Source organism: Manis pentadactyla, chromosome 8 (genome assembly GCF_030020395.1).
Source record: "Manis pentadactyla isolate mManPen7 chromosome 8, mManPen7.hap1, whole genome shotgun sequence".
Lineage (NCBI taxonomy): Eukaryota > Metazoa > Chordata > Mammalia > Pholidota > Manidae > Manis > Manis pentadactyla.
In genome coordinates this window covers 129,417,466-129,438,143 of record NC_080026.1, presented here as the reverse complement: position 1 = coordinate 129,438,143, position 20,678 = coordinate 129,417,466, and the positions used below count along the sequence as shown (strand labels likewise).

The 20,678-nt window shown below is 54.0% G+C and overlaps 1 protein-coding gene across 7 annotated transcripts in view; it reads right to left on the bottom strand.

The window, feature by feature from the left end:
• GRK5 (G protein-coupled receptor kinase 5) overlaps positions 1-20,678 on the bottom strand; it is a 204,280-nt gene that overhangs the window by 7,374 nt on the left and 176,228 nt on the right. For 6 of the 7 annotated variants that reach the window (XM_057506389.1, XM_057506386.1, XM_057506388.1 and 3 more), the window contains 8 exons: positions 17,586-17,686; positions 15,763-15,855; positions 11,122-11,185; positions 10,026-10,166; positions 7,389-7,579; positions 4,107-4,144; positions 2,647-2,736; positions 989-1,197 (listed from right to left, as the gene is read on the bottom strand). In XM_057506389.1, the coding sequence (XP_057362372.1) occupies positions 989-1,197; positions 2,647-2,736; positions 4,107-4,144; positions 7,389-7,579; positions 10,026-10,166; positions 11,122-11,185; positions 15,763-15,855; positions 17,586-17,686 (927 nt within the window). The remainder of the gene's footprint in view (positions 1-988; positions 1,198-2,646; positions 2,737-4,106; positions 4,145-7,388; positions 7,580-10,025; positions 10,167-11,121; positions 11,186-15,762; positions 15,856-17,585; positions 17,687-20,678) is intronic. The other variant, XM_036899100.2, reaches the window with a different exon arrangement.

Sequence of the window (20,678 nt, the reverse complement as noted above, 5' to 3'; positions counted from 1 at the left end):
GCCAGACCATTCCTGGGCCCCAGAGAGTGTAGCCTCAGGGTTCTGCAAACAGAAACTTCGCTACTTGTAATCAGCTCCTGGGGCCTGCTCCTCTCTACCCTCCAGCCTAGCTATTTATGCAGAGGTGCTGCTCCAGGGAGAGGGAAGTCTGTGGGCTGCAGTGCGCGAAGCTGCACCCTTAGGCCCTCCTGTCCCACGTGGCTGGCATTCAAGGGCAGCTGCCCGTGGTGGGGGTGCAGCACAGCTGTGTGCCTGGCAGTGCTGGTGGGACCTGGGAACCCGAGGCAGGCGGGAACGGGAAGTGGCCATCCTGCAACCGGGCCTCGGGCCAGGGGTGCACCCTCTCCCAGACCCCCTTCTGGGGGCTCCTCTCACTCCTTCCTTCTCAAGCCCCCAACCCGGCCCCGCACACCCAGCCGTCTAAATGTCACTCCCCACACGTGCTCTGCCACGGGCCACCAGATCTTACTGGCTGTAGAGGCTGATGGGACCAGTATTCTATTTGGTGGGTGGGAAACTCTGTTATAAAGAGTTCAAACTAGTAATATTACCAGCCACCACCTGCAGTCCCTGGACTCAAGCCAGTGGCCAGAGGCTCAGAGCTGGAGGGAGCAGGGGGCCAAGGTCAAGGGCAGGGACTTGCCCCTAGACCCTCTGTGTCTTGGGGAACCAGCTGGGATCATCTCCTTTCTCCCCCATGCTGAACTCCCCCAACAGAGCTGGACGTGGGGGTCTCACACTGCTTGCCTCTGCACCCTTCCTTTGTCACAGGATCTCCTGGCCTCCACCCCAGGGATTCCCCTGGAAGCCTTTGCTGACCACCCCAGTCCACAGCAAGGAGCGCCTGTCCCCCTGGCTTGGTGGCTTCCCCACTCACACCTTGGCACCCTGAGTCTGTCCCCTTCAGCCTGTTTGTTCTTAGCTGGGGCAGTAAGGGGAGACACTGCTGGGCGCGTGGCCAGAGGCAGCGGGCTCACCAGGAGCTCACCCTTTTGCAGATGGCCTTGGCCTCCTCCGAGAACTTGTGGGAGTACACCTCCTCCGACTCCAGCACCCGGCGGTCCACCTCGTCCCGCTTCACCTTCTCCTTGCGGCCTCGGAACGGCGACTGGCCCTCGATCATCTCGTAGATGAGGCAGCCCAGACCCCAGTAGTCAGGGCTCAGTGCATACCTCTGGTTGTTCAGGACCTCTGGCGCTGGGAGCAGAGGCAGGAGTGAGGAAGGTGAGAGACAGCTGGAGGTAGGACAGAGCCTGGGCACACAGGCCAGGGCTGTAACTCACACCACCTGGGCCTCAGGGCATCCTGCACTCAGGAGTGATGGCCTTGCTCACAGAAGGCCTGGAACTTCACGGCAGGACATGCTCCCTGCTGCTGACTCCTACACCAACTGCCATAAATACCACCTCCTCCAGGGAGCCTGCCCTGATGGCTCTCCTTTGTGCTCCCAAAGGACTTTGTGGCTTCAGAAGCCTGACCACAGTGCATGGAAACAGCCTGTTCCCTTAATGTCTCCCCACTAGAATGTGAGCTGCTTCATTCACTGCTGTGTCCCAGTAACAGGTGTGACACCTGGCACATAGTAGGAGCTGCACATGTGTTTGTGTCAAAGATTGAAGGTGTGTCCACCCAAAGTAAAGAAGATCTTTTATCTATCTGGAATTCAAACAGCTTCTCTGACTTCTGACTTCCCTGACTATGGCTTTCTGACTAATTTGATAAAATGAATTCTAGATTCATCAGAGAAGTGTCAAAAATACAGTTTCACATCATCAGGCAGGCCACAAACATCCTGAGGCAAATGAGTCCACACATGTGCCCAGGAACACATAACAGAGGCTGTGCATGCAGATGCTCGCAACACGCTTCATGAGGAGATGCATACAAAGGTGTGCCAGTAGGTTTCCCTACCTACCCACCCATCTATCAACCATCTTTCAGCATCACATGGGTACACACAGACACATACTGCACGGGTTCCCGAAGGTCATGCAACCTGAACATCAGGCTCCAGCACCCGAGACAACATACAGAACCCTGTGCACATGCTGTCGGTATGACCCTGGCGGAGGATAGAAACATCCCTGAGAGCTTTCAGAGCCCCCTACTTCCTGGGGTGAGCTGTGCGGGAGGAAGCCCAGGGGACAGCCCTGACTGGAAGGGGGATTCCAGGGGACCGGGTGTAGCTCCAGGTCTCTTCCCTGCAGCCCCCATGATGATGATTTTGGAGTAGGCTCAGGGGAGGCCAGGCAGGGAGCCCAGGGCTGGTCTCTACTTAGAACTGTGCTTGGTGACACAGCCTGAAGCGTGTCACAGCGCCTCTCCTTTCTGGGTCCTTCCTAATGACCTCTCTCCTCTCCGAGGGTCTCCCTGAAGGCTGTCTACCAAATCCCCGGGCCTCCACTTCAGTTAGCCTTCCGACTGGCACACTGGCGGCCAGCTCTGCCCACTGACAAGCAGAGTAGCTTGGCCTGGAGATGCAGGTGGGCTGGGGCCACAGGTCCTGAGAGCTCAGTGTAGTCAAGTCACACCCTGGGCCCTCATGCTCCCCTGCCCTCCTGCTGTGACTTGACTTTGGGTCAGAGATGAACAGAGGGACCAGGGGCTCCACGTGGTGGGCTGGGGAGGGGCCGCACCCCCACTCACCCATGTAGCCGACGGTGCCCACCCGGCCACGGATCAGGTCTCCCTCGGGGATCTTCACAGCCAGACCCAGGTCCGAGATCCTAATGTGGCCTAAAAGGGGAGAGTAGACTCAGCAGGTCCCTGGGGCAGTTGTGTGGACCCACCCTGGCCTGGGCCACGGACCTGCCACATGCCCCGAGGATGTGGACCTCAGTGTTTGCAAATGTCCCATGAAGTGGGGGACTCCAATCTGCTTTCTTAGGGGACTGCAGACCCGTGGGAGTGTTAGGTGTCAGAGGACATGGGCGAATTATTACTCTTTAGGAGAAAAACACAGATGCAAAAGGATGCCTGGATTGGACTGCATGTTGGCTGACCTGCCCGTGAAATGCCCTGGTGGGCCTCTCAGATGAGCTCATAGTCTGAAATGCCGTGGCCTGACTCTGGCATTGCTTCATGGGAAAAGTGTGAGATTCTCCTGAAATTTTATAATTTGCTCAAGGGGAAAAATTATAAAGTCGTTTGGGAAGCAACACCCTGGCCTGCCTTGTTGGTCTTCAGAGAAACAAGAAGCAAAGCCTTCTGGGCCCCTCGGAGCCTGAGAGATGGAACTGGAGCCCCTGGCCCAGCACTGACCCCCGAAGGCCGAGAGGACACCGTGCTGGGCTCTTGCCTGGTGGCCCACCTAGGTGGGGCCATGGCCACATCTGACCCTGTAGGAAGGAACACTGTCCCCACGTCTCCGTCTGTGGATACCAGAGTCCCTCAGCCTGGCTTCAGCAGGGTCCCATGCCAGGGACCCCCGCCAGGCTGGAGCTGGGTGGATGCCCTGGCTCCATGGCCCAGACAGAGGCAGGAAGTGGGAGGAGGGCCCGTGGTTCCAGCTGCTGGGCACAGATCAGTTGTGGACAGGGCTCTGAGCCCAGCAGGAACAAGAACCCCGGTGGGCCCTGGGCTCACCTGAGCAGGCCCTGGGCCCTGACCCCTCTTCCACATGGTAGCATCAAACCCAGACCTCTCTCTGGGTCACCAGCGACCTGCCTCCCTTTGTCCATCCCCTCTGCCTGGGGCTGCCTGACGTCTAGGGCACGCTGGGGGGGCACCTGATCATGCCTGGTGACTCTGCCAGGTCAGCTCCTCTGAGCATCAATACCATCATCTGTGAGACGTGCTCAAGGATGCCGGCCCTGCCCTGTCTGCGGAGATGGGCAGATCTAGTCAGATAAAAGATGGGAAAGCAGTTTGCCACGTGTGAGAGGGTAAAGTAGTGAGGGGTCGCTGTGGTTTATCTTGTTATTCATGCATGTGCACATGCACACACACGTAAGAAAATAACAATGGTGGTGCACAAATAATGCCAACACATTCGCAGCTGCCTGTGGTTCCCCCTAAACTGTCTTGTCTGAGCACCCCTTTGGGTTGTGACGCTCTCCTCAGCTACGCAGCAGGAAAAGGATCTCCCCAGCCACTCCCCAACTCACCATAATCATCCAACAGGATGTTCTCAGGTTTCAGATCTCTGAAAGGAAAAGATCACGTGCTTGTGAGTGTGGGCCTCTGGGCACAAGGGCATCTTGGCATCTGGCTGACCCCCTGGAGTGTGTGCTGCCCACCGCTGGGCTCAGGCTGTCTGGTCTCTCTCGCTCAGGACCATCTCGGGCTAATTTCACTCCTCCCAGTAATTGAAAGCAAATGCTGCCATTTGCCACAGGCATTTTCCCCTCCCTGGTGGGTGACTGGGAAGTAGGTTAGGTGAAGGCCACTCCTGGCACCTGTCCACACACTGATGGCCCTGGGGGCTGTTGTGGTGACAGACCCGCCACCCCCCAGGACCGGGAAGATCCTGAGGTCTCAGGATGCCCTGAAGGCAGAGCAGGGCCTGGAAAGGAAGGAAGAGAAGTTACTGAGAACAAAGCACCGGCTACAGAACTGGAGCAGAAGACTGTAGGGAGAAGGACAGCAGCTCCCGGAGAAAGGCTCCCTTTGGGATGGGGCCCCCCAGGGGCCGGGACACCCCCTAACTCCAGCAGGGTTACACTGCAGATGCGGTGCCTCCTCCACCCCCAAGGTCTCTCTTCTCTTTGATGACACGGTCATGTTCATGAAAACCCCGCCGCCCCCACACCAGTATGGGGCAGAGACAGCAGAAGCGTCTGGTTTTACCGGCGAAAGGTCTTCTCCATGGATAAAAGGACAGCCAGTAGAAAACCGTGTGTGTAACTCAGTGAAACCACTGGGCAAACAATACGTGGGCATCTGGATTGAGGATCCGGGTCTCAACCTACTGGCTTCATTTATTTCACTGATGGCAGCTGCCCTCCTAGGAGTGGTGAATGGGCCCAACCCTATGTGGCAGCCTCACAAAGTGCTAATCAGTACTTGTATGTAGTTATTTATTACAGAACACTTTTGCTGCTGTTGTTAATTTGCATTCTTTGATGTGTTAACAATTCCAAATAGGGGCAAGAGCCATCATCTCAGTAAACCAGTGGCCACAGGGTTGGAAAGAGAGCTGGCCAGTGGGGACAAGCCACCACCCGAGCCCACGGAGGGGCCATGGCCAGTGGTCGAGGCTGGGGAGGCGCTGGGGTTCTCCTCCCCCCGAGAGGAAGGGCTAGAGCTCAGAGCGCTGCCTTTTTTTTTTTTTTCAAAGTGAAAAGCAACCAAGTGGAGGATTCTTTTTTCAGGCCTTAGGGAAATTTTTCTGACTCTCTTCTCACTTGAATGAAAACAAAACAAAAGCATAAACGGGGTGATGGTGTGGCAGGAAAAGCATGCCATCTAGACCATTCCTTTTGTTTTCAAAACCTTCTTGGACTCCTAAGATAATCTCTGCTGAGAGCTCCCAGCAAAGGCCTTCAAACTGCAGTGTGTGCCTAAGGGGTTGTTGGGTCCGTCCTCGGGGTTCCCATGAACTGGTGGTTTCAAGAAAATGCATTTCTAGATCCTTAACATCACGTGTTAAGGACACTTTACGGCTGCTGTTACTGTGGTGCCCTGCACGGGGTCCTATTAGAAGTGGGATCTACTAGTATTAATCATAACGGCAACTCAACAGAAGAAGTTATTTTAACAGAGCCTCTGGTCAAAGGAAACTTTTAAAAAATCTTATATATATCCATTTTCTTTCAGAGCTGAATGCTGGTCAATGAAAAGACTTTCACGCAAAAGATATTTGAGTATAACAATATATGGGAGGGGAGGGGAGGGGAGAAGAAAATGATAGAAAATTCCTCCCCATTAGTGTTTTCATGAACTTTTTAATATGGATAATGGTGGAAATTAATTTGCTACAGCAATTAGATTCCACTGGGATACCTTTAAAATGTGAGAACATGATTCAATTTGAAAATATCATTAGTCACTATTTTAACATATAATAGACTATTGCAGATGTCTGCTTCAAGTGGATGAGCACATATAGATTTTTTAAATTCCCTGAGTGATTTTCAAAATTCAGCGAGAAAGGTTTGAAGGCCGCTGCTCACAGAATCTGGACACTTGGTCCCATAAACCATGGGATGGACTGAGGTCCACTTGGATGTCTGCCTGTGGAGGTGATCCCACTCAGGTCTTCCAGGAGCCAGGTCCAGACCACAGCCACCAGGCTCCACTGCATACCCGGGCACCGGGCTGGAGGGGAGTGGTGGCCGTGGCCCATCCTCAACTTCGGGGTAACATCACTCACACCCAGCCCTTTAAAAAACCCACCTCACCTACTCAATTCCAGGGTGGGTGTCTGCCCGACTCAGGCACCTTCTGCAGAGGCGATGAGTAGGCCTTGCCCCAGGGCAGGGTGACTGCCCCATCCAGGGGTGGAAGGTCAGCCCCACCCACTCAGACTGGACGGGAGTGAGACAGGGACCGTGGGTGTAGTCAGAGTAGGGTGAGGGCCTCTGGAAAAAGACCCCTACCAAAATTCCGTATTAACCAATTAAGCAAAGTCAGAGTCACATTAATTCTCTAAAGTAAAATATCAGACTAGAAATATAAGCATTCTTCAGGAAGATTAGTTAAAACTAAAAAGCCAGGAGTAACTTGGTCTGGAATGTTTGAACATCCCCCAGATGAGAAAATATGTCAGCATAGCCCATGTCTTCATTGTGTCAATTAAATGAGGCTATTGTAAAATCTACTTTAGCCTAAAAGGCCCAGCTTATCTTCTTTAACGTAGCCCAGATGCTGCTTTTCCTCCTCCAGCCCCTAATCAAGTCATATATAACCTGGGCAATTAATATAGCATGCGAGCCCAGTCACAAACAACATAATAAAAGCAAGAAAGATTCCATCTTAAACATAAGATAGCATTTTAAAACCCAGAAAGAAAAAACAGGTTTCTTAACATAACAGACAATACCCCAGCCCACCTTGGGGGCAGGACAGGCAGTCTTGATTAATGCGCTCCCAGACCAAGAAGCTGCTATTCTGGGAAAGAATCAGAGCAGTAAATTTCTTGTGTTAACTCTGCAAAATAATCCAGAAGACTGATAAGAAACTTAGTGTCTCTTCAAAGATAAACATCTGGGGACCACTTAGCAGGTCTGCATCCTTAGCCATTTGTCTCTCAACTGCCTGTAAATACCCTAGACAATGCACCACCCCGGGCTCTCTTGTCCCCTCCTGGTATGAGCCAGGAGCTCTGTCCTCTCACTGTATCTCTCAATAAAAAGCCTCTCCCTGGCTCTCCTACCTTGGGTGTTTGCTAAGTTCATTCTTTGACTCTGCAAACAAGACCCCAGCATCAGAACTCGGCGGCCGCTCACCTGTAGACGGTGTTCTCGCGGTGGAGGTCTTCCAAGCCGCACAGGATCTCTGCCGCGTAGAACAAGGCTCGCTCCTCCTCGAAGCCGGGGTTACCCATGTTGTAGATGTGGAACTTTAAGTCACCCCCATTCATGATGGTCAGAACCAAGCACAGCGCATCCTTGGTCTCGTAGGCATAGGCCAGGTTGACCTGCGGGCACAAGACAGCAAGGTGGTGAAGTTCTGGTGACTGCCACCTGCTTCTGCTCTTCCTCCTCGGGGTCCTTGAAGCTGGGGTGCTGGGCAGGGAGCTGCAGCAACTTCAGGCTGCTCCCCTGTTCAGAGACGCCCTCTGGAGTCAGTGCCTGCTGCCCTCTGGGATGATGAAGGACTCACAGTTTCCAATTTGGTGGTTCCGGGTGAGGAGGTGGGGATCCTGACAGGATGGTGTCCACGCACTTACAGAGGCCACAGCATGTATGTGATGCATCAGGTGGTGAAAACTGTGTGTTGCCTTGCGCCTGGTCAAGCGAAGCAGGGCCGTGATGTTCTTGGGGCTGGGGGCTCATCGCAGGGACACTGGGAGTGGGCTAGGGCTTCGTGACGTGGAACAGCCTGGCAAAGACTGTCTCCTCCTGCATGCAGGACACTCTTGGCCAAAGGGACCATCCCCAGAAAGGGCCTGTCACTTGCTGGTGGAGACCAGCTGCCCAGTAGGGACGGAGGCCATGGTGAGGCAGGAGAGGTGGCGGAGCTGGGTCTGAGGCAAAATACACTGGGAGGTACTCGTCTTTCTCCGCTTAGGAAGCTGGCACAGATGTAACCTGGCCATCATGGACCAGGCTGGGGACAGGCTGGGCCATAAAGCTTGCATGCAAATGTCAGGAACAACAGGAGTTGATTTTCCAAGGAAAGGAGACAGGACTGCCGCCTAGCTGAGAGCTCTGGGGCCTTGCTGGGCACCACATCTGTGCTGCCCCCCTCCAACACCTGCTTCAGAAGAAGGCATGGTGAGAACTCCCTGCCAGGGGCCATGGGTGAGTGCAGTCGAGGAGGGTTCCTTGAAGATGTGCCACCCCGGGTTTGTCAAGCACATGGCCTTTTCCCCAAGTAGGACCCACCATCACCAAGCCCTACAAGAGCCAGCCCTGCCCCTTCCCTTAGTGATGAGGGCCCTAGGGGTGCATGGAGGCAGTGACCAGTGGACCCTACTGAGGGGGGCTGGCAGCTCAAAGGAAGGTTCTGGACTCGAAGAGGCCTAGGGCCAAAATGCGGGCTGGTGTTAGCCTCCTGCACAGCAGCCTCATGCTGCCCACGGGTTCACACTGGACAGTGCGGGGAGCTCAGGGGCAGCCTGGGATGAAACCCAGAAATGCACATTTCTGTCCCCTTTGAGCGTCACCTTATAAAAGCACACCCTTTCTGGGGAATGACGAAAGTGCTAAGCTGAGGGCATCTCTTGCTCTCACATGCAGCTGGCAGTTTAATTGGGGCGACCTTCATGCAGAGCCATTTGGGAACAGCTACCAAATGGAAAATGCACACACCCTCTGACACAGCAATTCTGCCAGGAATACATCCTACAGACACACTCCCAGAACCGTGCTAAAGGGATGTTCAAGAATGGACACGGCAGCCTTGTTTACAGTGGCTTAAACACCAGAAAATCTCTATCCATGGGGATAGGTTGCACAGGCTAGGGTTTCTCTCTTCCCTGTATATCAGGGGATTGTGCACAGCTTAAAAAAAGAGGTGCAGCTGTAGGTCTGAGTAGAGAAAAAGATCTACATTTTAAAGGGAAAAACACTGCAGTGTAAGATGTCTAGTGAAATCCCAGTAACAAAAAATAGTAAGGCCTGTATGTGAATCAAACAGGTTGAAATGGTTACTCTAAAAAGGAGGCTGTTATTTTTACTTTGTACCTGCCTGTGCAGTTGGAAGTTTTACCTTGTACATATGTTGGTTTTTTTTTTTTAGAGACATTTAGAGCTGGCCAAACAGCCATGTACTTCTCCTCTGCATTTCCCTGCAGTTGGCTTGTCCCTGCAGCGACTAGCTCTGGCCAGCGGGCTGTGGGTGGGACTGAGGAGTGTCCCTGCGGCTGAGGCAGTCCCCAAGCAAACGCCCAGCACACGCTTTCAAGACTGTCCATGGCGGAGGTGTAAGGTAGAGGAGGGTGGCTCCATCGGACCGCGCCTTATGTGAGCGACAGAACAGTCTCTGCTGTTTTCAGCTACTGCGCCTTAGCCTGTCGCTGCAGCAGAGCCTAGCCGCAGCAGTCACATAAATGCACGCGAGAGGGCACCTCTCTAGGACGCGACTCCCACGTCTCCCGAGATGAGACCCGTCTGCGGTGCTCTGTGGGGAGGCAGCTCCTTGGCCGGGCCCAGAGTGGGCCCCCTCTGTCCCCTGAGGGGTTTGCAAAGAGGTCCTGGAGAACACAGGCCTCAGTCCCACCCCTAGAGGGGAGCCAGGCTAGCTCTAGTGACAGGACACGTTAGACCACGAGGTGCCCTGTGTCGGAGGGAGCATCTGGCTGCCTCTCTGCAGCTCACACCTCTCTGCAGTCTGCTTCCCTCAGCCCAGGGGACCAGCCAGCCTGGGGGACCACCCCCTTCTCGGGGGTCAGAACCTATCCCTGGGCCCTGGACACTCACCACAAACCGACTGTTGACCTTCTCCAGGATCTGCTTCTCGTTGAGGGCCATGGACTCCCCTTTCCGCTTTTTGATCCTCTTCTTCTCCAGGCGCTTGCACGCATACATCTTACCTGTGGCCCGAACCTGGCAGGCACAGACCTGAGGTGCAAGGAAGAAGCCAAGTAGAGGACGCGTGAAGACCAGCCCCAAGCTCCCCCAAGGCCAGGACGCTGGACTGGGGGCTGGGAACCGATGGGGCCCGAGCCTGGCCTTGCTCCCAGCCACAGGACACGCTGGCCCCTGGCCTTGGGCCTGCTGACACCATGGGTCAGCCCTCAAGACCTGGCTTAAATTCCTCTCCCACCCCTGGGTAATCCTAGGCCCTGAAGGTGCAGAATCAGTGTTTACACCACTCTTTAGGTGACTGGCCTAGGCCTAAAGTACTGTCTGTCTCTCAGGGGCCAAGCTTCCAACCAGATGCAGCCATTGCTAACTGGGGACAACTTTCAAGCACCAGCTGCTGGCAAGAGAGGCTAGTTTTGGGGCCAGTAACTGGAGGCCCCTGAGAACCCTCATTTCCTGATTCAGAGGAATGGAAGGCACAGCATTTGTGTTCTAGTCTCAGTTCTGCCCACTATTGGTCATATGACTTTGGCCGGGTCACGTAACCATTCTGAACCTCAGCTTTCCACATCTCTAAAATGGGCACAAGGCTTCCCTCACGTACTGGGAAGATCGCATAGACCACAGCTCGTATTAACAGCATCATCAGGCCAAGTTGCTTAGGCCCCTCACGCCCTCGCTTCTCCCTCCAAACACAGCCAAGTGTACCCATTTCTCATCTCCAGACGGTGCCCTGCCTGAGGCCGGCTCCAAGAGCACCTCTGACTCGCGGGCCTCAGACCCCGAGGGCTGCTCCACAACCTCCCTGCGCACCCCAGACACCGCGGAGGTTCCCGAGACCCCGAGCCTCGCCCTCCCCCTCCACCAAGGGGGTCAACACCCGGCCACTCGCTCCCAAGCCCTGCAGAGAAACACTTAAGCGGACCCAGAGGGATGGAAAAGGTGGCTAGAATATGGCAACTTTCCACTGAGTACACGGATGTTCACTCACCTCCCCGAAGCCCCCTTTTCCGAGTACTCTGTACTGCCTGAAAGTGTTTTTGGTTACCGGTTGTCTGGAAAAAAAGCAAGAACCGGACATTGGTCTCATGGTGTGAAGATGCAGACCCAGTACGAACCGGACACGGCGGCAGTGGCAGCAGCCCGTGTGAGCCTCTGGGGGCCCCGGGAATCCTCGCTGCGGACCGACCCTCAAGGAATTGCTCCGGGGCTGGTGTTCAAATCCCAGGCTTGCTCGAAGGGAAGAGCAGAGGCTTGCAGAACGCGACCCGAAGCTGCTCGCTGAACTTTTCGTGTCCTTCCCTCCGGCTCCCAAATGAAAACCAGGTGGCAAAACGCAGAAGGACGCTGCGTCCTCTGGGAGAGGCAAGGGGGCCAGAAGCCAGAGGTTCGGTGTCCCTCGGAGGACACGAAGGAGAGCACGGCCCCCGCACACCCGCACACCTCGGCTGGGAGGCCGGCCGGCCCTCCCTGGTGCCAGGAGCCCAGCTGTTCCCTCCCGCGGACCCACGCCTGTGCCCCCAGCTACTCAGGCGGCCCAGGCCGCTGGTCTCAGCAATCACCGTGGGTTCCCAGCCTCCAGCCCTGGGGGCCCCCTTTATTATATTTCTAGCCCCCATGGCTCCAGAACATGAGAGGATCCTGTCTGCCAAATTTTATGAAGTATTTATGCTGCATTTATGAAGTAATAATCACTTTGTCTCTCCTGACTCCCCGTTTTAATTATCTAAGGCCATGCATAACGTCTAACGAGACAGACCCTCTGATCATGAGTCAAGGATGGGACTGGGGGAGTAAACAGTCACCTAGTTGCCCGCAGGAACTCTGGGTTAAAGAGAGCTTGTGGTGTTTCATCATAGGCCTGTTTGGCTAAGAATAACCAGCTTTTATTTTTTTCAGCTATTGAGGCAAAATGGACAAATGGTATACAATTGATGTCTTGATAAATGTGTACATTGTGAAATGATCACCACAATCAAGCTACTTAACATTGCACTACATCACACTTAACCATTTCCCCCTCTCACCTTCCCTCCTTCTCTGTCCCCGTCTGTTTCTCTCTGGTGAAAACACTGCAGATATACCCTCTTAGCAAATTGCAGGCATGTTATACATGCTATAGTCACCAGGCTGTACATTACATCTCCAGAGTTTATGTATCCTGCACAACTGAAACTGTCCCCCTGACCCATACCTACCTGCCCATTTCCTCCACCTCCCAACCCCCAGCCCCCAAGGAAAAACATTCTACTCTCTGTTTCTATGAATTTGACATTTTAGATTCCACAAGTAAATGAGATCATGTACTATTTTGTCTTTCTGTGTCTGGCTTATTTCACTTAGCATGATGTCCTCCAAGTTCATCCATGTTGTCCCAAATGGCAGGATTTCTTTTTTTTTAAGGCTGAATAATATTCCATTGTATATATGCACCACCTTTCACCCCCATGTTTACTGCGTTATTCACAATGGCCAAGATACTTTAATGGGTAAAGAATCTGCTTTTATGATGTGAAAACTGGCTCTTGGATCTGCAGGACTGTTTCTGAGCATCTCCCAACCCACCCCAGAGTCCTGAGCAGGGCAGGGACAGGAAGGAGACTAAACTGGCCCAAAGAAGTGGGTCAACCTGAGAAAGACCCATGAGCCTCTGGCCACCAGCAGCTCTTGAGTGAATCTTCTGTGGACCCTGAAGATTCTGGCTGCTGGGTCCTGAAGAGGATTCGGATTTCACTGGAAATGGCACCTCTGGCAGCACACTGCTCTCTCGGGACAGCCCTGAAAGCCCCAGGGTGCTCTCCGGCCCGCCTGTCTGGAATTCACGTGCCCGTGGCTCACTCTCTCTTCCCTGGTGTTCCTTCAGGAAGCAGGGCCCAGTCCTGCTGGGAGCCCACAGCCGCCCCACTCTAGGACTCTCCACTGCTCCGTATCTTGTTTCCACACATGAGCAGCCTGTGCCATAGAGAAACCTGCCATGCGCCTGCCTCCGCCATGTGGCCCCAGGAGGCATTTCCTCTCGCTGCCCTCGAAACCACATGAAGGCCTCCGGGCCTAACAGTTTACGATACACGGAGAACAAACAGTTGGCCGACATCACCGCAGGACTCCTCTGCTAGAGGAAATGAGTGTAATACAATTTCCGAGGAATTTCTTGGTTAACCTTGGGAGGGAAAAAAATCCCTTTAATATTTCAACAGTACAGCACTAACAGGCTGTGAGCTTGCTAGTGAAAAAAAAACAAAGCAGGGTAAGGCGGGTGCTATTAGGCATTTGAGGCATTTCTAGACCAGGGTCCTGCCCTGCTGGCTTCAACAACTTAATGCCCTCAAAGGGGCATAAGTTCTTTGCAGTCAGCACATGGATTTTAAAAGTTTGTTTTTCTGTCTTTCCATTTCAGGTGCTGGGTACAGGCAAGTAAAACAAAAGACAGTAGCCACAGCTGAAGGATTCTATTGGAGTGGGAGTGCTGAGTGGATGAAGGGTGAAGGACTTAAGGGAAGGATTGGATTCAAGTTCCAGCCTTGCCAGGCCCTTGCTGTGTGACCCAGGGCCAACCCATCAACTTCTCTGAGCCTTACATCTTCAGTAAAATAGATTTAAAGGCACCTGCATCTGAAGGCTCTTTGTAAGCTGCTGTGAATGTCATTATAGAACTCTAGGAATAAAGGAGTTATAGTAACAACCCCCACTGCTCGAAGCACCTTGTACAGGGACTGACGTGATCCTTACACCGGCCTCAGGAGGTGAGACTACTGCTGTCCCATTCTGCAGATGGCAATGTTTAGGCTCTAAGAGGTGGAATGAGTAGCCCAAGGTCACGGATGGTAAGAGGTGGGGTTGGAACTGGAGCCTGGGCAGCCTGCTCCAGAGCCCACGCTCTGCGGGCCCATCCCACACTGCTACTCGGGGAAGGCGGGTGCAGATAGGGGCGTGTGTTATACAGTCCAGGGCTCCAAGAAGGGCCGTGGGGCTTGAAGAATACATCCCTGTGATCATCAGAACCAGCTGCTCCTTCCGATATCAGACGAGTGGGGATGAGGACGTGGTGGGTGATGCTGGTGATCCCGGTGACAATCACGACTATTCTCAGTTTACTTTCTGCGGCCAGATGGCTGACTTTGGTTGAACACTTGCCTTGTTCTCGGCATGGACTATACTTATCTCATCCTCACCCAAGCCTACAAAGGCAGATGCTACTATTATCCTCACTTTACAGATGAGGAAACTGAGGCTCGGTGAGGTGAGCAATCTTTCCCAAGGCCCCTCTAGAGGACGCTGAGCCAGGCTGTGGGTGCCCGGGCTGCCCCATCCCTTCTCCAGCCCTCCTGGAGCCATGACGGGCATTTGCAAGGTGGCCAGCACAGAAGGCCGTCCGCTGCTCACTGTCATCCTCACCAGTCAGGGTGGAGAGAAACATCCCCCAGCGGCAGTAGAGGGGGTGTTTTCCTCTGGGTTTCCTGAAGTGGGCAGGGAGGGGTATGAAGAGAACTTTAAGGGGGGCTCTGTCCTGCAGCTTCCTGAGTGTCTGCAGGGGAGTCAGCCAGCAAAGGGGCTAATGTCTCCTAGCTCTCTAACCACAGGGTGGCTGTCTGTGAGTGCCTGGCCTCTGGGTGCAGGGACCCCTGGGCTATGGAAGAAGATGATTCCACCCTTGTTTACCAGCTTAGCCCAGCAGGGCTTTAATGCAGGCACTGCCCTGTCCTGCAAATCCTGGCATGTGTGGCGGGCAGAGCCCTGCACTGAGGGTCCTGGGCCAGGGTTCCCCGTCGGCTGCACTACTGGCCTGCTGGGGGAAGAGGCAGGGCCACATCCTCCTTGTGGCTCCCCTTCCTTCTCAGTCACACGGAGGTCACATCTGCCAGGCCAAGTCACTGCCGTGCATGTGAGAGCACTTCGCAGAGAATCAGGAAGCAAATAAAACATGAAAAAGACGCTCAGTCTCACCCACTAGAGATGAAAAGATGAAACAAGAAGGAAACCCCGCTGCTCACATGGGGAACAGGAAAACAAGAACCGTGTTGGTGAGGCAGAGGGGAAGCGGGTGCTGGGGCACTGGCATAAGCAGAAATGGGGGAGGGTATAGCAGTCCCTCAGTTTAAACTCAGTGCTTTTTGACTGTGGATGTATTTGCACAAGTAAATAAAGGTATATGTACAGAGCTATTCGTTACTTTGGGAAGGTTGCACATAAAACTGAGAGCAACCTCTATATCCACTAATAGGGAATTGGGCTAAATAGGGGCTGTGCAGCTCATTCAAAGAATATGCAGCTCTTTATCTGCTGAATGTTGCTGAGCTCAAATTTAGGCAGCTCTTTACTTAAACAATTCTCAAACATACTGAACTAAAAAAGTAAGAACAAGTGTGTATGTCTTCACGAGCATATGAGTGTGTGTGCACACTTTAATAAGCTTAGATCATTTCTGGAATACACAGTAACTTAACAGGAGGAGGATGGTTATGTGATTTTAACCATGGGCCCATGGAGGTGACGGACTTTTATACGACCTCTCAGGTGAGAAACCTATACCCTCCTGCCCCCCCCCCCCGCACCGCCCAACACACACATGCATGCACGCAAACACACACACTGGCACCTCCTTGAACCTGGGGTGTGCCAGGGGAGCACTCACCTTTCCAACCACTTCCACTGGAGAAAACGATCAAAATACATACTGTCCAGATACTCGTGGAATGGCTCTCCCCTCAGGTAGTCATGGACAGACCTAACTCAGAGGGACCAAACAGACGAACATTTTATAATCCTGCTCGAGGCAGATGGGCAGAACCACACCCAGCAAGTCAATGCCTGGCTTCATGCATTTCTTGGGAAATGCAAACACACAAGGGCCTCACAACGAATGCAGCATGAGCAGCCACAGGCCCATTTTGCCTAAGTCTGAGATTGACTGGCTGATGCTGCAAAGGTTTACTGAGCACTCGGCTCTGGGGTACGGCAGTGGGTGTGTGGTAGGCAGGCACTAAGCTGGGGAACACAACTGGCAAGTAATGAGCATTAAATAAACAACCCCAGACGCATGTCATCCTGCACTGGGATAAGTGAGATCCCTGGGAGGTCAGGGAGATCTCTCTGAAGAAAGGACTCTTCAACTTCAATGAGAACAGAGGAATACTTGAGTAGGTGCGGGCAGGGCTGGGGCTCAGAGATGGTGGGTGATGGGGGCAGAATGCCCATGCAGCCCCCAGGGGCCCTGGCTCTGGAGTCGGTCCAGGGCCATGAAGCTGCTGGGAGAGCTTCACCCCTGCAGCAGAATTTACTGGCCACCTGCTGCGGGCCAGTCCCTGTGGGGTCTGAACCTGGCTACAGGCAGGGATGGGCTTTCCCCCTTTAAAAAGTGGCAATGCTGACCGATGTAGCCGAGGACTTGGGACCTGGGGGAGGGAGAGGGCATCTAGAGTGAGGCATGTTGGAAGCTGTGTCCTGCCAAACCTCAGGACAGGGGCCAGCGTGGGGAACCAGGATGGCCACTGCCCAGGTCAGGGTGACAGCTCAGGGACCTCACCTGCAGTCAGACCCTTGGCCAGCTCCAGGAGGGCAGCAACCAGGTTTGTTTCTGTTCACAGGGGTCCCTCACCTGCACCTAACCCAGGGCTGGGCCCCAAGCAGGCCCTCCCTAAAGGTCTTCCCAGCTCTTCCACAGGCAAGGGGTGCTGGCTGGCTTGCTGGCTACCTGTTGTAAGCTCTATGAAAGCCGGGACTGGGTTCTTGCCTCACCGCAATATCCTCCAGTACCCATCACAATGCCAGGCTCACAGCAGGTACCCAACGAATGTGTGGTGCAAAGGCTGAACAAGAAGCCCCCAGACTTATCCAGCAGTGTGGGGTGATCTGGCCCCTGATGTCTCTTGGCCTGTACATATGTTTGTGTGTGTGCATATGTCAGCTACGGAGAGGGGTGTGGGCATGGGCGCATGAACGTGTGTGTGCCTAGCTGTTCAGACCTTTCTGTGCATGTGTGCAGGATAGGTGGGGGCTTAACTGGGCCACAGCTGGCACTACACCCACCAGCTTGTCTCACAACCCACTGGGGTGGCTGTATGGCCCGCAGTGGGGTGATGGGGTCTTGCCAAAAAGGCAGCCTGCAGCCAGCAGCGTCACAGACTCTAGTTGGCAGTGGTGGGGGTTGGGGGTCTGGGCAGGATTTCCGAACCATCCAGACACATTCCTCTGTCTCAACAGCCTGGAGAGCCACTTGCTTTCAACACCCTTTGAAGCAGATGTTTTCTTTGGACTTGGCACCTGCGTATCTTTTCCCTTCATAAGAAGTATGCAAACAGCTGGGTGGCTTGGCTGGGGCCCTCAGGCACTGAAGACCTGCCCCCTGCCCAGCACCCCAGGTGGAGGCTGGAGCCCCTCTGCAGGGGCTGTGTGGCTGCCCCGGGAGCTGACTGTCCTGAAGCCCTGTGGGAGGGAGGGAGGTGGCCGCGCACTTACCGTACACAGGCAGAAAAGAGTTCTTTGCAGGGCTTCTGAAGGAGCTTCTCCTCTGTCTGAGAGGCCAGGTTCCGACCAACTTGGGCGATGAAGACTGGGGACTGGAGGAAGAGAAGGGGGGGTGTAGTGAAGGGGAAGGAACAAGTGGGGGGCACTCAGTGGTGCCCCCGCTGCCCACACGTGGCCCTGGGTTGGCTGATGGGGCTGGAAGGTGGTGAGCGAGCTCAGACCTAGGGTCAGGTTTCTGGCTCTGCTAACGTTCATTTTCTGTGGCTTCATGGAAGTCACAGGGCTCCTCTGCGCTGCCCTCATCCGCAGAACATGGACAACCATGTTCCCATGCCCTGGGCTTATGGTCATAACTGAAGGACGTGTGCACAGTGTAGGGAGCAGGGCTCCGTCCATCAGCAAGCCCAAACCTGCTGGCATCCCTTGGCCATGAGATGTCCCTCAGCCATGGGGTCCTGTCTCCTCCAAGAGCCGCCTCAAGATCACATGTAAAGTGTCTGGAACCGGCCAAAGGGCAAGGGGAGGGCGGCTCTGCAGCCAGGGCAGGGGTGCTCAGTTCTGAGGGCACAGCTTTCAGCTGACAGACCTGGGTTCGAATCCCCGATCACTTTGTAACTACGGGACCTTGGTTTTGACAGCTTGGCCTTAGTTATCAGAAAGATGGTCAAGAGTAATAGTTTTTCCAAGTATTTGGCCCAGATCCTGGCACACAGTAGAAAGCACACAATAAATGTCAGTCACTTTGTTCTCCCAGGCTAACTGCCTGCCCGGGTAGGTCAAGTTTGAGAGGGCAGCTCCGAGAGGTCCTGTGTCCTGCCCAGAAGCAGCAGCACCCTCTGGGCTGGTAGCCTCTCCCCTCACCATTCAATTCACCTTCCACCAGGTGTTACTCACCAGGCCCCACAAAATGATATTTAATAAATTACAGGGATAATTGAGAAAATTACTGGGAGTGGGCTCAGAAAGACAGGTGTAGACACATCTTCCGTCCCCAAAGAGGATGAAGTCTGAAAGGATTGCTTTTCCTCTCCAGCTATTGAAATATGACTACGGGGCTGTTGCTCTGCTAAGCCCACTGGTGGTGTCCATGGGAGTCACCCTGGGGGTGGAGGGGTGCCTGCGCAGCAGCCTAGCAAGGCCCCTGGGAATGAAATCAGTCCTCCGTCTCTGTTCCGACTGCCCAGTCCTGAGTTCCCTCCTTGGCTCTCCTAGGCCCTGCCCTCTCTGCAGGTTTTCCCTGGCCCCCATGGGGAGCCTCAGGTGTGTGGCAAATGGCACCAGCCACGCAAGTGCAAGCAAAGCCAGTCACACCACACAGCAGGCTTGTTAGTATCACTAATCCTGGGAGGTGGGGCTCCCTCTTCCTGGCCATCCCCGTGCCCTGAACCATCCTTCCTTCCCCACACTAGAAGCTCAGTGAAGGAGACTGTAGATGGGCAACTTCTACAGCACCAGCTCCTGCAACAACTGCTGTTCCTTTTGCAGAGAAGATGCTCGATGTTGCAGAAACCCTGGACCACGATGCAGGAGCCCTGAGCACCGGTCAGCCCTGTTCCCTTGGCCATTTTGTGCCTCCATCTCCTCCTCTGTAACAGGAAGGAGCTGCTTGAGATGTGCTAACAGTCCAAGACTTGGGAATTGATGGTCGGGGTTTTTTTTGCCTCCACGACTTGGGGAACTTTCTTGGGAATTCTGGCAGCTGCATCCCTTGGGGATCAATTACTCCAGGCTACTTCACAGCCATCAGATATTAGAACGAACTCCAAGGCTGTGGGCAAATCTGCTTCAGGAAGAGAGCTGATGGCTGCGGCAAACTTGGTGGAAGGGTCCCAGGACCTGGCACAGAATTGGCGCTCACTGTATACTTGTGAGCTGAAACAATGTGCTATGCCTGGATGTGACTTGTACCTGGGGGTGAGTCAGCAAAGACCAAACAGAGGGCCAAACATGGGTGGGCGGGCCATGGGGAGAAACAGAACCAGTCTTGGGCCTCAAAGAGGCACCTGAGTGGCTGACCTGTGTGCACTCAGGTGTAGCCCAGCTTTGTCATCAATCTCACGCGGAGGGACCCACCCTTAGTAGGCCTGGTGGTGGGTGCATTGTGCAGAAGGCGGAGTGTTTAAGGTGAAGCCACTGTGGCCTTTGACCTCAAAACACTTTTTCTCCAGTAAGACATAAACAAAATAAGGTAATATCCTAACAGAAAAGTTATTTCACCTTTCTTGGTGTATGGGGAGATGTATGAGGTGGGCTGGTTGGAACTCCACGGCTCTCAAACTTTTTTTTTTTAGTAGCAAGCTTTTCTCCTCCTCCAAATTAAATTTATCCATAGACCCAATATTTAAAGCCAATAGAAATAATGTAATGGGTAGCAACAGTTTAGCTATACTGATGGCCAACGCTGGTCAGGAATAGTGCAAAATACTTTACATGCATTATTTCATTTACTCGTCATTGCGACTCTGTAAGGGAGATACTATTAGGATGCTTGTTTGCAGATGAGGAAATGGAGCCCCAGAAGGTTAAGTCATTTGCCCAAAGTCACCCAGCCAGTTAAGTGGCAGAGAGGGCTTTGAATCCAGGTTGGGTGGGTCTAGAATGAGTCTGGTTGGAGGTGATGGGGTGTCTGGGCCGCTTGTGCTCCCGTCATACACTCTCCATCTCCCGGGCCACTGAGGTGTGACATGAGCCCCTGAGCTGCCAGGGCACCATGAGGCCCTCCAGCAGAGGCAGGCAGAACTTACATGGAAGATGATGCAGCTCCGGGCAATGAGCTGCTGTCCTCCGAGAATAGCGAGATCACTACAGTGGGATCATCGGGGAAAGGCTTTACGGAGGACTGGGTCAGGGGCAAAACATAATTTGGCCTTAGACCTCCAGCGCCCCACAGGCCCTCCCATCGAGGACAGCCACGAGGCTCCCCTGTCTGCCATACTCTTTTTCCCCCTAAGCAGATGGGAGGGGCTGTCCAGGGTCTAGGGGTGACCCAGCTGTGTGCACGAAGTCACACCACTCCCATTCTTTAGGGCTGGCTGGCAGGAGGGCTCTGGGGACAGTGCCCACAGTCACAGCCCTAATGGAGTT